A 17,312-nucleotide genomic window follows, 5' to 3' on the forward strand; every position below is an offset into this window, starting at 1 on the left:
AAAGGGTAATGATTCATACAGCACAGTATAAGAGGCAGGTAGGAACAAGAGAGTTTGATGTGAAATGAGGATTGGTTCCATCATGGACGGCTCAACTATAGAACATGTATCTAGGGCTGTGGGGTTCACAAAATTTTGTCAGCCAGTGATTATCAAGCAAATAACTGTGGGTCTCACGGTAATTGACCGTTAATTACCATAAACACAATTAGCATCTCCTGCCTTCCACAAATAGCCTACAAGCTACTGATGCAGACCTTGGGAACATCTACATTTGAAAAAGTAATAAATCCATGTAATGTAGCCTACACCTTCACAATAAATCCATAATTTATTTTAGACAGGTCTAAAGAAGCATGATATGAAGAAAATGTCTATTTCAGAAGAACAGAATAGCATACTCTGAGTTGTCCTTATGTTCGGTCCTGATCTGGCTATGCCAAATGGCTGTGGGCTACACTAGTTCATTTAGCAGACAAGATTTGCTTAAAATTCCATGCCATTATTTTATAGTATGACGAATACAATTTAATAAAGCTGAATAAAATATAAATAATATTTTCTCCAAACAATTTGAGGGAGTGCGCACATGAAACAAAGAAATAGGTATTCCTATATGGTTAATTTAGAGTTATGAATGTAACTTTAGTTGTTCTACAAACGTTGGGCTATATGTTTTGATTTTTAATACATTGTAAGGCTACATGATGCGACTAATGATGATTTGAAAAAAGTAGCTTGAAATTGTGTGCGCAAACTGTACACACTACACATCAGTCACTCATTCACAATTTGACGAGCACTTGATAATGCCTAGAATTTCACGGCGACATTCCATTGGTGTGGCCATAATGTACCTTAAAAAACAACATGCCGTTTTATGGCCAGTGGCCACTGTGCCCTTCACCCTGAGTGCTGCGTGCTCCATCACGTGATCGGGTCTTTCTCACAGGCTACAAGTGAAGATCCACACATCAGAGATGCAACTGAGCGTGTCCTTATCCAATTCCGAGGTGCATGTTGAAGATATTGGAAGAAATGTCCACATTTACTTTTTTGTCAGCCAACAAGATCAGTAGGCCTAACGAACAGCAAAAGCACTAGCCTATGTCAATCTACTATCCCCCATAGTACAAAGGTCCACATTCTATTTTGTGTGAGAAATAAATATACCAAAGATAGTTTTGGGATTCGATAGATCCCAAATGAATACCAATAGAATAAGAATGTTTAGCTTAAAATGTTGATAAACTATGAGGCTATTTCTTCACATTATAAATGCAGAAATGCGCACATGTTAGTAGGCTATAAGCGCGAATGTTCCATTAGCAGAAAACACCATTATCAAAAGTGACCACAAATGCAATTATGCATGTGATGCTTTTATTATAAAGGTGCATTTTTATGGTGAAAATTATCTTCCCCAAACAGGCGCTGCTTATGTATGCCAGTTAGGCTCTACAACCCTTGTAAAGCGGATTATGTGCTTAATTTGAAGTTATTTGGACACTTTAGTTTTGATACAAACCTTATTAAAATATATAGGCCTATGGGCTAGACTACATGATGTGTGCGAATATGATTTATAATTTTTATAATTTTTTCTTATGCTGGGCATCATTCACAACAGATAATATATAATTCACAAGTGATAGGTTAATTTTGTCATCCATCAGACTATTCTTGATTTAATCTTGTCGTTACATATACTAAATAATACATGTGTGAAATTTGTTTTGATTTAGAATGGACCATTATCATGCACCTGTACCGAAGCAGGGGCAGCAGATTTTTTTGTTGCATTGATGTCAGAGTGATTAGAAGGACAATAGAGTGCTGAGTACCAGGCAGTTAGCAAGTTTGGTAGACTACTAATGACCATCAGCAGCATCAGAGCTTGGAGAAGCCTAATTACCGTGACTAAAGGTTCACGTGGCATTTGACTGCCTTCATCACTCGTGACCGCCGGTGTGTCGGTAATACGGTCACCGCAACAGCCCTACATGTATCCATTAGTCAGCTAACTACCAGAGGGGGAAGCGAAACCGACCCTCCCCCATGACAAATATGCCGATAAAAATGTGTCAACACATGTATCCTATGAATACAGAATACAGAGCAATGTCATGCAACACGTACTGGTGCGTGGTGGGCAGAAGGGAGCGGGCACGCTGCCGTTGGCATGGCCGGTGTCCCAAGGGACACAGTGGTCCCTAAACCAGACACAGCGGATACCAGGGCCAGCGTTGGCACAGCGCTGCTCCTCATCGAAGGCCTGGCAGCTGGGAGGGGTGTAGACCAGCACGTCATTCAGCAGCACACCAGAGAAGCCTCCAAACACATACATGGACCTGGGGAGAGAACACGATCACACTTTATTTTGATAATCCATCTATAGATGCTCTGCAAATGGTCATACCATCAACAAACAAGCTGTTGATAAGCAACTGCTTGTTAAGGTCATGGTAAGGGTTTGCATTAGGCTAAGAATAAGGGTAAGGGTTAAGGTTATAGAGTTAGGGCAAGGGTTATGTTTAGGGTTAGTAGATAGTTGAAATGTTACTGCTAGTCTGTATCTACAGATGAACTATCCAAATGAAGTGTTACCGAGAACACAACGCAGGAAATACTCAGAGTACACATCATTACCAGGTAACACTGAGGAAACTGATGTCATGAAATTGTGAGATAAAACAAACAAACAAAGTAACGGAGGGGCAATATAGTGGATGTGAGTGACTGACCCATTGCTGACAACAGAGGTGTGGCCAAAGCGGTTGACATCACGGTGGAGATCTGGCCTGGGCAGGACTTTCCATTCATCACAAGCTGAAAAGAACAAACATGCACATGATCCGTTTTTGCTTCAGTAGAAACGTGTATCAAGCAAACAACCGCAATACCCAAAATTGATACCTCCACTGCGACTCTAGACCAACTCAGTGTCCTTGTGGTTAGAGTGTCCGCCCTGAGATTGGAAGGTTGTGAGTCATACCAAAGACTGTAAAAATGGGTCCTAATGTGTCTCTGCTTAGCACTCAGCGAAGCAGTGCTAAGCAGAGCAGAAAGATTGGGGTGAAGGCCCTACAATAGACTAGCATCCTTTACCGAGGGTTGTACTTGTACATCAAGCTGCCTCATGCTACAGAAAAGGGAGATAGGCTTCTGCCCTATGAGCTGTTCTGGTTATTTACTGCGACTCTCCCTCCACACCATACTCATACTATCACTCAAGCAACTGTGACAGGCAACCCTCTGGACTCCAGATTGAGGGGGAAGAGTTGTGTTCCTTTCCTGCTTGGATTTCATTTCAGTAGGTCTGTACCATACCACCCTACTGCACACATTGAAACACAGAATACAGTAAGTACCAGAGCCACTGAGACAGAATATCTGTGAGACCTGAGACTGGGTACACACACACCACGTCTGCACTGTTGCACACACACACACACATAATCTACAATGGAAGTGTCAACTCTACATTATTAACACGTATGAGAATCCTTTGAACAGAGGCTGTGGAGAATGGCCTGTATGAATATCATGGTCCCCTATAGGGCTGGGTGTGTCAAGCCCAGCAGTGATTAACACTGTGTGTGAGCATAGCAGAGCACTAGGGGCCATACCCTAGAAACAGGGCCATCATAAACAACTAACTGCAGCTAGAAAAGATGCCTTTTACGATTGCATAAATAACCATAATTAAAGTTGAATCCACTGCAGCTGCTATTAGACAATCCTGGGGTGGTGGTGGTGGGCACACAGAGCCTTAATGGTAGTTTGATTACCAATCTCCTAGGACCCCGGTCAGGTACCGCACTGATCCGTGGGTAGGCTACAACAAGTCTACCTGGAGCAGCTCTGACAACACAGCCCACAATACAGCTAGACAATTTGTCTGTCAGTGATTATCTACCATTCTGCTCAGAGCAAACAAATAATAACAGAGAGAAAATGATAGTAGGCAAAGCCGATTTCTTCACTTTGTTAATATCACGAGCCAAATCATGTTAAATTGAGAGAGATACAACGTTCAGTTTCCTCGCTGTTAGTGGGATCCTCGGAGAGTATAAACGCCAACCTCTTAACATAATGTCTTTGAATTGTTTATTATGTGGCTGCCTCTGAATATGACTTCACAAACCAGTTTAACCATCCATTGATCTTGTCTGTTGGGGATTCTAGGCTGTGGTTCAGAGTAATGGCTCTAAGAGCAATCACGATCGTGTATTTTAGCATTTCATTTTACAGCTTTCTGATGCTTTACAACCCACACGTCCACTATTGCATTAATATGTAAATGTGCCATTTACCCAGATTAGTTGTCCAATATAAACTGTGCTTGGGAGTTAATTGTGCAGCCAGGTTGCAAACGACCACGCAAGTGCTTGGCTAATTGGGACCGTGTTTAAAGGGAAAGACAAGTCAACAACACCAGTCCAGATCAGAAGGCGCTGTAATCACTTCCGTAAGACCAAGTTGCTCTCTGACAGGGTCATGGTGTGATCGCATTTAAACATCAATCATTCTAACACTGTCTCTCAGCTGGTCAGACCGACGGTACTTTTTGATAGTCGCATAAGATAGAGATGTGCATAGGTGATGCAGTGGCTAAAGGGACAGACCAAAATAGGTTTTTGTGACAGACCACCAGTGGTTAAATTGGAATCCTGACGTTAACACTATCTGAGGCCTACTACCTATCCTGAAGCCTGGAGCTAGAGTGAATCCATACCCCAGACATGCACTGACAGACAGCCCATTGGGTCTTCCAACCACCTGAGGTGTACTAGAGATGGCTGGAGATGACTCTCTATAATGAAACTCACTGATACTTATCACAACGGTCTCCCTTTTTCATTTCCTCCCAGGATATTGGCAGAGGAACCATGAATAATGTACACGTAGAACGGGGGAGATGACAGGAGAATCAGCAGACCAAATCTGCACCAGAGTCGAGAGTGATGGGGAAATCAAACTCATTCAAATGGCAAACTTAATGAAATGTGTTTTTGTGGTCGGGGGCTGCTTTGAGAGACACTGTCTGGAGCTCCAATATAAACAGGTCACTTTTGTTGAAGACAGCGCTGCCAGTTGCCTTTCAGGGGGTGTGGGGACAAAACATTTTTAATTAGAGTTCATTTCCCCCAAATCTAATTAGAAGTATGAAGATGGGGTAATGAGGGGGGGGGCGGGTTAAACGCAAATTAAAACTGCCATCTGTGTCGACCTGAATTAAATCTCTCGCAGAAGAAAAACACAAAAAGCTAATAACGCTCTCCCCCTCCAAGGTTAGCAGAGAAAAACAAAAACAAATTAGCGCTTAAAACCGTCTCTCAGCGTGCGTGGCGGGGCCGATAGAGAGAGGGAGCGGTAGAGTGAGGCCTCTTCCACAGGTGGAACTAATTAATTAGCTCACAGAGAGACGAGCGGAGACGAGAGGAAGTCATATCAGTCCATTAACTAATAAATGAGACTTTTAACACATTCAACTAGAGAAACCTGTTGACACATCTCATATGTACTGTAGTAGGCTACAATGTCTTTCAGCAATACTTGAGTAAGAAGCAACCTTCACTATAGCTATGTTTTGGTCTATAGTAGGTTCAGACATGTTTTATAAGAAAAATTGCTCAATTATTATAAAAGCAATACAGAGAAAATGCCTTCCGCAAACCTGTTCTCTCTATAAGAGGCTGATAATGGAGATTGTTAATTTGGCTCTGTAATGAAATGAGTCAACAATGTCCATTGACAACCCAGTCCTCAGGGACTATAATGAATGACAGGTCGCCAAGAGGCCATGTCTGGCCAAACACTGGCCTATATAACGGAGCTCCAATCACATAGATTGGTTTTGCCTGGGCTTGAGTGAAGAGTCTAGACCACATTCCCCAAGCCAAGCATCAGTCTAGCCTAACACCTTGAACATAAAACAATCAGTTGCTTTCGGATCATAAAAGTGACATTGGACTTTGTATCCATTGGGAGTGGCCTACTCAAGGTGATTGGACTGGCGATTAAAATGACTAAGAATGAAAGTTGAGCAGTGACCCTCCATGACTGCTGGAGAAAGCTACAGTCAAGTTCTTCAAACATCTCGTCCTTATCTGGATTTGCTACATCTTCTAATTAGCGGATAAACATTCCGCTTTAATGCATTTTCTTTCTTTGAATGCATTGCTACATCTACTACCTTAATGACTCATTGACTTAATGTTGTCTCCTCTTTCTCTCTTGCTCGTACCAATCTTGCTATTTCTTTTGTCTCCATCGCTCTATTTGAATTCTCCATCAACCATCCCCTGCTCTCTCAGTGCAGTAAAACTTGAAGGGTGGCTGGTGAACAGAGTCAGGGAAGGGCTGGCTGTCGAGATTTGAGGACGCATCCCTCTCCTCCTCCCTTGCCTCCCCCCCTGTGCTGAATGTCCTGTAATGCCCCTGCAGAGTCACTGTATTCAAAACAAATATTCATAAAAGAGCAGACGCCATCTGGCCGGCTCCCATTCTGCAGCTCTTTATGGGGCGTTAATGATCCCCACTGTATTACTGTCAGCACTGAAAGGTGAGCTGTAACTCACATCCCGAGATTTCGAGTAAAACCCCAAGTAGTCCAAACACACACACACAGGAAGGCACGCACATGTACACACCCACACATAACTCTAAACCTTTAGTACTAAACCGCCCTTTCATATCTTGCAGAGGATAGCTTACTAACATCAAAGAGGGCAAAATAACTTTATTTGACCAGGGGGTAATGAATAATCTATCATGACCGTATTACCGCCACACCGGCAGTCATAAGTCATGACCACAGTCAAATTCCACGTGACAGTTGAGTCACGGTTATCTCCTTTTATGCACTCTGGACATGCGTTGGTGGTACACAACTCCATAACGACCATCAGGTCACTAATGGCCTGGTACTCATGGTTCTATTGTCCCTCTAACCACTCTGACATCAATGCAAATGCAATGGAAAATCACATCAAACACTTATCATCAAAACAGCATCATGCTTTTAAAACTCATCATCAGGCTAAATGTTTTGACTTCACTGTGATCGATCAATTTGAAGAAAGAAGTTCAACAACAGGTTGAAACTGTGGAAAACATGGGCAAAGCCAAACACAACGAATTGGACAGCGCTTTCTAAGGTGACAATTCATTCAAAACATTTAAGACGTTGCATGTAGAACATCCATATGCCAATAAACAGTACGTTTCGATGTTCCCGAACAGATTTCACTTGGTTTCCCAAATTAGGTGCTGGGTAGTTGCAGAAACATGGTTGGAGAGCCCATGGCAATACAGAGTTTGGGTGAAATATGTGAGTGAAACAACTGTTCTTATAAGCCCAGACATTTCTATATGCAATCCTGTGTGAAAGAAGAGTTTTGAGGGTTGCCAATAAAAATATGAGGATCCCAGATGCTACTATATTTAGGCCTATTTCTGCTCCCCTATAAAACCAGAGTAGTCTACCTGGCATGATTTAGTTTAATGTATTTTTTCCCTGCCCCTGTTCCCACCCATTTGATAATGGGCCATTCTATATCGAAACAAATTGTACATATTAATAGAGACAATATTAAATTGAGAATAGTCTGATGGGTGAAAATATGATCACTTGATGAAAGAACAGGGTGAGCTTTATTTTAATTTTAATTTCTACCCCCTTTTTTATCCCAAAGCCGCGCTTCTTAACACCCGCCCGCCCGCTTAACCTTAACACTGTTCAACTGACAACCAAAGTCAGCCTGCATGTGCCCGGTCCTCCACAAGGAGTCGCTAGAGTGTGATGAGCTCAACATAGCCACTTCATATGCGCACTCACTCGGGAATGAGAAAAATATCATTTTTCTATTTTATTCAGCTATGTTCAATTATATTATTCTTACAATAAAATCATACAGTATAAAATAATGGCACGGGACTCATAAGCATATCTTGTCTGCTAAATGAACTAGCCAATGGCATGGCGCATAGCCAAATAACATATAGTAGGCCGACTGACATTTGGTTCTTCTGAAATACACTTTCTCCATATCATAATGTTTCTTTAGACCGGTCTAAAAATAAATAATGGATTTATTTTACGTTTTATTCAATAGATTTTTTGTACTTTAAAAAAAAATGTAGATGTTCCGAAGGTGAGCATCAGTGGCTTGTATGTGTGGAGGCCTGGAGATGCTAAACGGGTTTATGTTAATTAAAGGTCAATTACCGTGAAACCGGCAGTATGACAATAACCGGTTATTGCATGACAATAACCGGCTGACAAAATGCCATTACCGCCACAGCCCTAATCATGAGTGGTTATGAATAACTTTTGGTTTTTGAGCTAGTTCCACTTTTTAAAGGATGTCTACTGTCACTGTTACAATAGAACGTGATCTTCTATCTCAGGTAATTGGGGCTGTGCATTCACCCCTATGGAAAGTTATCTTAGCTTTACACTTCCACTTGACTTTCATAACAGCCTAAGGCTAATGCTGTTGTTTGTTGAGGTCAAAGGTCAGTGAACACACTTTCCCTTAGGCTGCAGAATGTCACCTGCCAGTTCTTCTTTGGTTACACTCACTGTGTGGGTCCAGGCCTGGGAGGCAACTAACAGTGGAAAATTACAAATGACAACTGTGGCTTTAGGGGTCAGGGGTCAACTCTGATGGGAGTTGGTGGGTGGGCGCATGCTGGTGACAATGAAGATCACATGTATGATGTCCGCATGGAGGAATGTGTGGTATTGTATGGTAGGGGGTTGGGGTTGATTATACTTGACTATGTATGTATATGTATTGAGTGTGTAACATTTATACATGTACCATATGCCTGGAGGTTGAAACCGGTAACTTGTATTTTCAGCACAAAGGTGTCAAATATAGTCAGTTCAAAACATGAGGATTGCATCATACCAAAAACAGTTGAGGAGGGGATGGTTATTACCTATGATTTGTCTGAATGCATATGATTGGTCCTTACCTATGTCGTAGGCCAGGAAGTCAGCCGAGAAGCACTTGGCTCCGTTACTGAGGGACGTGTCATTGTGGGTGTTTCCTCCAAACACCAGCAGAGCCCCATTGCTCAGCACTGCAGTGTGGAGGTACCGTGCCAGACCACTCTCTCTCAGGATCATCCTGTCAACACAAACACACAAACACACATACACAGTCACCATGCTAATGTTTTAACGTGTCAATTATGAGCATGTATTTGCGTGCATGCATAAGTGTGTGCGTGCGTGTGTGCCCATCCCTGGGTGTTGATTACAGCAGTGTGTGGGCTAGCCTGGGTCATGTGGTTTATGCAAGTGAACAGTTGGTCTGAAGGTCACACTCCATAGGCCAGGTCAAATACCCAGACAGACGTCATCCATAATGTGGCACCATGGACACACACACACACACAAAACTCTACAGGAATATTTCATCCTCTCCCATCTCCTCTGCAAGGGTCAAAGTGCACAGTCCCCACCGTCTGCCTAAGTGTCAACTGTACTATCCATAGATACAGATAGAGTATGTAGGGGTTTACAGACTTCCTAGTTCTGAGAGGGTTTGACAACTCCAAATTCCATTTCTGCCTAAGTAGCCTCAGTGTATATTCAACCTACCGACTGTAAATAAATGGACCGATTGCAATAAACTGTGTGCTATGTGTCAGCAGGCTTTGTCAAGAGGGCACATCAACTGCCTCAATAAGTTAACAGTGAATATACAACTGACATGAGACATGAAAGGCAGACAGACAGAACTCCAGTTGAGGATCAACAGAGACAGACAGACACTGGCCATGCAGACAGACACTGGCCATGCAGACAGACACTGGTCACTGTCAAACCCAAGGGATATGTGACAGTCTGGATGATGGGAAACAGAGAGACAGTGAGAGAGCGGGGGAAGATTGAAAGGGCGTACCCTCCCCTGTCGCTCATCCATCCGTCAAGGTTGAGCGGAGGCCTCCTTTCATATCACACTGTGTATACAATCTCTGCTTCACTGTGAATCTCTCTAGCTCATCCTTCTGTATCTTTCATGTGCTTGGCGCTGAATGTCTAGGTATGTGGACATAATGAGTACCCCCTCGCAACACAATGCTGACTATTGCATTAGTGTGCTTTGACAAATCTGCCTTTCAGCTGTCCAGCACTGAGCGTCTAGACACAGTGTCTGAACACAGGCAAGACAAGCATCTCTGTGTTAAACATCTACCTAATGTAAGACGCCAAACGTCTGTACACTCGACATTTAGCAAATAAATGTTACTGGGGCACTGGGGAAAATAGGCTTATTTTACACAGTTTTCTCAGGACTGGTAAATTGTTACAGCCTGTGAACTTTCAAGTGATAATGCATCTGCTGATACAAGCACAAACACAGAGAGAGACAGACAGACATGCTGACAGACAGACAGACAGACAGACAGACACGTTCTGCCAACCTAATAGCACTCACCAGGTCCGGGTCTGCACCTCATAGCGATACAGCTCATCCACCAGGCCATACTTGTTGGCAGGCAGGGCCTTGTAGCCCCCGTGGACGTACACGCACCTGCCGGAGCTGTCATACGCACTGCTGTGGCCATAGCCACCCTGGACGATGGCCCCGTTGGTCTCAGGGACCTGCCAGGAGTTTGTCCCTGTGTGACAGAGAGGCAGAGGAGAAGTACATCTTAGTGTGAGTGGGACAACATGATTGGATCAGCTTTGAGACATACGGTATGGAAAATAAGCGTCCATGCTCGTGAGTGTGCGTGGCTGGGTGTGTCAAGTGAGAGTGTGTGTAAAAGGCTGACTCTGGGAGCCAAACCAAGCCAGCGGGCTGCTCCACCATGTACTTCAAGTCCCCTTGTGACAGATGGAGGGAGAGCTGGAGAGAGGGGGAGGCCACAGAGCATGTGGTACACTGAGAAGCAGACCTCCCAAATCCCACAAGTGAAGGGAAATAGAGAAAGTGAGAAGTAGATAATGAGGGAAGGTCAAACAGTTTACTGACAGTTTGTCAGGTGAGCTCTTTTTACAAACTATTTCCTTCTTCCTTTCACTTATAGAAAGTCACTTAAAAGGTAGACTCAACTTTCTAAATGGTGACACAACTCTTTAAATTTAATGAAATATCACAATATCCATAGTGCTCCAAATAAAACTAATTATCGGAAAAAAACTGTTTGAGGGGGGGGACTAGTTTGAGATGGAGAGGGAGGGATAGGGGAGAGATATATGAGGGAGGGAGAGGTAAGGGGAGGGGAGAGAGATGAGGAGCAGGGAGAGAGGGAGGTAATAAAGTGAGTTTCCTGTAGAACTCAGGCACATTAATTATCTTCTCCTAGAAGGTCTTGCCTAGGTGCCACCTCCTCTTAATGACCAGAGAGCCATCAGGTGTTTTTTGTGTGCTATTGGAGGTACTCGAGGACTGGAGTACCCAACACTGTAGATGTCCCCTCCCTCCCTCTTAAACTCTCTCCACAGTATTTAATGTGACTGGGCTGCAGTGAGCCCAGTCCAGCCTTTGAATCTCCTATAGGCTGAAATGCTTCGTAATGCAGGCATTCACCTGATTGTTACTCCTCAAAACACTGTAGCTTAGCGCCATCTGCTGGTATGAAAACCTAGGCGTTCAACAGTGGTCACCAGCTCTGGTCAAAGGACCTTGACTCTAACGCAGTCAAGCGGATAAAACCTTATTTGAGTCAGAAAAGGATGTTCATATGATACGGAAGATCTACAAAACCTTGCAGAGAACATATCCAACTGACAATCTCTTAGAAAATAATATAAACTAATATAAACTAACCAAGACTTAAAAGTAACTGATGCTGGCACATGATGGAGGGAAAGTTGGAGCGTAACTAACAAAATTACAGTTAACGGAAATGTAAACTTAATCCACTATAAGCTAATGTATATAATTTATTATACAAGAGACAACATTCACACATTCTACAGCACAACAGCAGAGTCGTGTCTTAAGTGTAAAACTAATAATGACTCAATAATCCATGCTTTCTGGGAATGCTATAAATTCCAGAAGTTGTGGGCGGAGCTAGAAAGTTGGCTGTCAGAAGTATTACAATGTAAACATACTTTTAATCCGTCTGTCTAAGTATTTGGAGACATGGCATTTGGGGGTGTAGTGAGACACCCGATTGGTTAGACGATTCTCTACTTATCAATCGTCTTGAAAAAACGTATACTAAAAACTTGGAAATCAATCATAAGCCATCATTAGCAAAAATGGAAAAAAAATCGAATGATTTATTATTTAAATATTGAAAATGCATGGGCTACGGAGAGAAACAAAATGGTTCCGTTTCAGGCCATATGGAGGAAAGTGATGCGTGAGCTGGAGATGGGGGTGTGAGCTAGTGGGTCTGGGCAGGTGCGATGTAGTTGATGTTTGTATGATGTTGTCATTTGTATGTGTATGTTGTGTATTGTTAATAAATTTTCAAATTCAATCTTACAAAAAATATCAAAAAGATACTGTGAGATACTGTGGGGTGTATACGTGTCTGTATATAGACAGTAAGTGTACTTGCCATCATAAGAATAAGACTGCCACAGAGTACTATGCAGGTAATGGTGCTACAAAAGTTTTTTTAATGGGAAAAGAGAGTTATCTTGGTAAACATTAAAGACCCTGAGCCTTCCATAAATAGATGAGTGACAGCAGCACCCAAAGATGACCCCAACAACAATGTACTAATCGTTGAGCACCATGAAATGAATACAACGTTGTTGAGGTCATCTGCGGATGTTGATGTCTCCTTGCCTATTTTGGAATGCTCCGAAATCTGCCATCGGGTACATGTGGAATGTAAATCATTCATGGTAGCCTAGTGGTTAGAGCGTTGGACTAGTAACCGCAAGTTCAAACCCCCGAGCTGACAAGGTACAAATCTGCCATTCTGCCCCTGAACAGGCAGTTAACACACTGTTCCTAGGCCGTCATTGAAAATAAGAATTTGTTCTTAAATGACTTGCATGGTTAAAGATAAAATAAAAATGGGGAATATTCATCATGGCTGTTAACCCCACTTAACAACCCAATTCTCTGATTCTCTTGGCTCAGATATATAGCAGGCTAATGGAGGGTGGACTGATTGATTAACGTCAGACTGAGACAAATCAATTGGTTAAGAAGACATACAAGAGAGATCAATGGATGAATAGATGGAGGGACAGACTTCATTCACTCCTTCATTTGATTCATCCATACATCCATTATTGGACCTACTGATGTTGTACTCCTGCACTTTGCTGATGTAGCTGTAGACGGGTGAGTAGCCGAAAATGATCATCATCACCAGGTCCCCATTGGTCAGCTCAGCCAGGTGGGCGGAGTGTCCCTCCACGGCGTAGGGCTGTCCCTGGACCAGGCTGCTCGGGGTCCTCAGGGACCAAGTTCGACTGGGGATGTTAAAGACCCACAGCTCATCTGTCACGTTGCCTGAACCGGCCTCCAGCTTCCCCCCATACATGTAGATGTCGTCCTGAGGAGGGGGGCAAACATCAGACATGAGATGACAGAGAATATGTGTTAGAGATTGTGTTTATATTTGTAAAGACAGACTAGATTAAAGGGGTTTCTATCACCGACTGCCCTCGACAATATGTCTGCTCTGTGCATGCTTGTGTTCAGTATGCGCGACAGTGTGTGTGTGTGTGTGTGTGTGTGTGTGTGTGTGTGTGTGTGTGTGTGTGTGTGTGTGTGTGTGTGTGTGTGTGTGTGTGTGTGTGTGTGTGTGTGTGTGTGTGTGTGTGTGTGTGTGTGTGTGTGTGTGTGTGTGTGTGTCTAATTGAGCTGCAGGACCTTGAGCTTCTCCATAGTGTGTATCGGTTCTGCCAGAGTGGGAGCTGGACCCCAAATACACCCCCAAATACACACACTTGGTATAGCTACGTTGCACCGTGAACACCAACAATCAATAAGAAAGACGGCTGCTATAGCCTCACATGGCAGTCAACCACTGAATCACCTGATACTACAGATAACAATCAACTACCTTAACCTGATAGTTATGCAACTAAAGGCTTTTAGAGTATATGCAACTAAAAACCTACTACAGCCATTGCAGTGATCTAAGATAGCAATACAGTCATACATGCTATGGCATGCTGTTTTTACAGTGCAGACTACTACGCTACTGCAACTCTCCATTTCCTAACCATAAAGCAACATATTGTACTGTACAGTCAACCTAGAGGAGCTCCACCATCACAGAAACATAGAAGGGAACATCCTAGCACAGGTGATACACTGTGTTGCTACACAGCACGGGGCCAATTATACCGTATCCCTGGCCACAAACACATCCCACCAGGGAACCAACTGCCTTAAGCGCCTCAATGTATTTTCTGTCAAGGAAATCTGCTTATCTTACTTGTAAATTACCTCAGCACGCACTGCAGCACCCACCTGAATCACGTTTCACTAATCTCGGAAAAACAGAAGTAAAATCTTGCATAATTGTGTAAAATGCTTAAGTAAGTTCTGGGGAGAGATGTGAGGAGAAAGATATTAACACGAAAGATACTATGCAAGTTTCAGGCTAGTCTATGAGCCAAACGTCCCCTCCCCTTCCGAAACTCGAAAGATGCGAGCACCTGCGAAATCGTGATTTGTCCAAATGATCAGTGCCGAAGAATCAGCGTACCGGAACGAAGTTCCTCGTTAGTCGTCGCATTCCCACAGCCTGTTGACAGAGCCTAATACCATTCAATACCATTCATTTTACATGCCTCTGTCCACGAGAGATTACTCTCTCACACTCTCAAGGTCTGAGTTCTGTAGTAGAAGCAGAGGGGGAGGAAGAGGAGTGCACAAAACACAGTACCAAACACACACTGAGCAGCAACCACCACGCTTCTGTTTCTACCACGCCTCCCTCAGAAGCTCGATTCCCGACAAAGTGGGACTTTTATTGAAGGTGACATTTTTTATTTGTGAATACAAAATGTGAATGCCAAGCAGGGGATGTTATATAAACGATATGATCTGAATGCACGCGTAATGATGAGCTATTGCTTCGGTCGGTATTATAAAATCGATAATGGGCAAGAGCGACGGCCTATATTCCTAGCAGCGACAGATGCTTACGGTAATCTCTCAATCCTTAGAGGGGAGATAGAAAAGAATGACATATTTCAGGGTAGATGGAGGACTCTTGAATTATAGACGTGAGGGGGATGGTGTGTATGGAGGGGAGAGAGTAGGGGTGTGTGTGTGTGTGTATGTGGTTTGTTGGCTTGATTTCTGTGCTGCACTAGCTCGTAGGTGTCCATTTATATGCTAATTGTGGATTGCTCCTTTCCGTATTTGGGGCCGGTGGCTGAAGAACAGCGGTCAAACAGGGCTCTTCACACCCACAGAGGAAATGAATAGAGTGAAGGAGAGGGAGTTAGACAGGTACAACTAAATACGTCTCTACTGCCATAATGTCTAATATAGAGACGTTTCCTCCATTTCCCGGAAAGTTTTCTGTTTTTGATGAATTGACACCTGGAGACACCAGTGGTGCAGGTACACCACTGTGACTAAGAAAGGAACACTTGATGGGCTAAGTGTGTTCAAAGCAAGCACATGAATGGAACATGTGAAAGATAGGGGTATAGTGAAGAAGTGGGCACACAGCCATGACTGTCCACACATGCACACACTCACAGCTTTCAAGGAGTAGTCATACCCCTTTACTTATTCCAAATGTTGTGTTACAGCCTGAATTCAAAATGGATAGAATATATGTTCTTTCACAACCATCTACACCCAATAACCAATAATGACAAAGTGAAAACATGCTTTTAGAAATGTTTGCACAAATCCAGAAATAGTATTCACACCAGAGTCAAAACTTTGACGGTTATAGGCCTATTAAATAGGCCTATTGAGCGAACAGCATTGTTTTACAAAGTAAAACAAGAGAGATAAGCTTTTGGCAAGAGCGCATTGGCCATCGCCGGTGAGTGAGCTGCGCACCATTGGGTGAGTCAGTGAATCTGGAAAGCTTTTTTAGGACTATAATATGTGTGTCTCCACACGACTAGGCCTAGGCTATTGATGGATTCAAGAGACAATATTGTTTTTATTGATCTCAGATTCTTAGTTTGTCAGTGTCAAAGTAGCCTGTCCTTTCGATAATTTGTGAGGCATTAAACAGCCATTTCTGAGCAACTGGATACGGCGTGCCTGGCACCAACAATCATACCTACGGAGGGGCAGTCATGACATTTTGTCAGCCGGTAATTGTCACGCAAATGACTGCCGGTCTCATGGTAATAGACCGTTAATTAACATCAACATGTTTATCATCTCCGGACTTCTATATAAGCTGATGATGTGCGCCTTCGGCACATCTACATTTAAAGAGGTCTAATACATCAATTTAATACAGCCTCAACTATCAGAATAGTATCCACTATTTATGTATTTGTGAAAAGGCCTATAAACCTGGGAATGTCTTCGAAATCAAAACATATGGGTTTCATGATGGGACTATATGTTGCAACCTTGAAAAGGTTGCAAAAAAAAAGGCATGCGCTCAAATGCATTGCCGCTCAGCTTGTGTGGCTAGCAAGTTAGCAATATCTAATCAGTGGACAATGGAATTAAAATGACAGAATTCAAAATGAAATGATAAAGAAAGGCTACAGGGACCAAAAGCAAACAGGTTACACACCGACACCGCTATGCCTCCACTCCCTAATAACCTACAGATCCTCCCTCTGTGCCTCGCTCTCTCGCTCTCTCTTTCTGGCTTCAATTTAATAAAGTAGCAAAAACAATTGGCTTTCAGATCTTCCCTTACGGGGATCCGACCGGTTGTTCTTTAGGTACATTCAAAGGGGTTTTTTAAAATGAATTCATGCATATTGGGTCCGAGGCTCCCTTTTGGAGCAATCACCATTTGTCCTCATCATTCATATTATTCTAATTCCAGAGAGCACTGAGTACCAGGCCATTAGCGGGGGCCGTTAGCAAGTTTGGTAGTCTACCCATCAGCGCCATTCATTTGCAGTTTTGGATAGGATTGGTCACGGGTTGGTGTACTTAATAAACTGGCCTCTGAGTGTACAATTATCTGTAAGGTACCTCAGTCGAGCAGTGAATTTCAAAGACAGATTTAACCACAAAGACCAGGTAGGCTTTCCAATGCCTTGCACCTATTGGTAGATTGGTAAAACAAATCATTTAAAAACAGACAATGAATATCTCTTTGAGCATGGGGAAGTTATTCATTAGACTTTGGATGGTGTATCAATACACCCAGTTACTACAAAGATACAGACGTCCTTCCTAACTCAGTTGCTG

At 43.0% G+C, this 17,312-nt stretch overlaps 1 protein-coding gene across 1 annotated transcript in view; it reads right to left on the reverse strand.

The window, feature by feature from the left end:
• Positions 1 to 17,312, reverse strand: part of LOC124038304 (attractin-like protein 1) — a 354,502-nt gene that overhangs the window by 247,345 nt on the left and 89,845 nt on the right. The window contains exons 8-12 of the mRNA XM_046354014.1: positions 13,242 to 13,497; positions 10,461 to 10,644; positions 8,989 to 9,143; positions 2,745 to 2,829; positions 2,140 to 2,351 (exon numbers count right to left, since the gene is read on the reverse strand). Of these exons, the coding sequence (XP_046209970.1) occupies positions 2,140 to 2,351; positions 2,745 to 2,829; positions 8,989 to 9,143; positions 10,461 to 10,644; positions 13,242 to 13,497 (892 nt within the window). The remainder of the gene's footprint in view (positions 1 to 2,139; positions 2,352 to 2,744; positions 2,830 to 8,988; positions 9,144 to 10,460; positions 10,645 to 13,241; positions 13,498 to 17,312) is intronic.

Source organism: Oncorhynchus gorbuscha, linkage group LG06 (assembly GCF_021184085.1).
Source record: "Oncorhynchus gorbuscha isolate QuinsamMale2020 ecotype Even-year linkage group LG06, OgorEven_v1.0, whole genome shotgun sequence".
Classification (NCBI taxonomy): domain Eukaryota; kingdom Metazoa; phylum Chordata; class Actinopteri; order Salmoniformes; family Salmonidae; genus Oncorhynchus; species Oncorhynchus gorbuscha.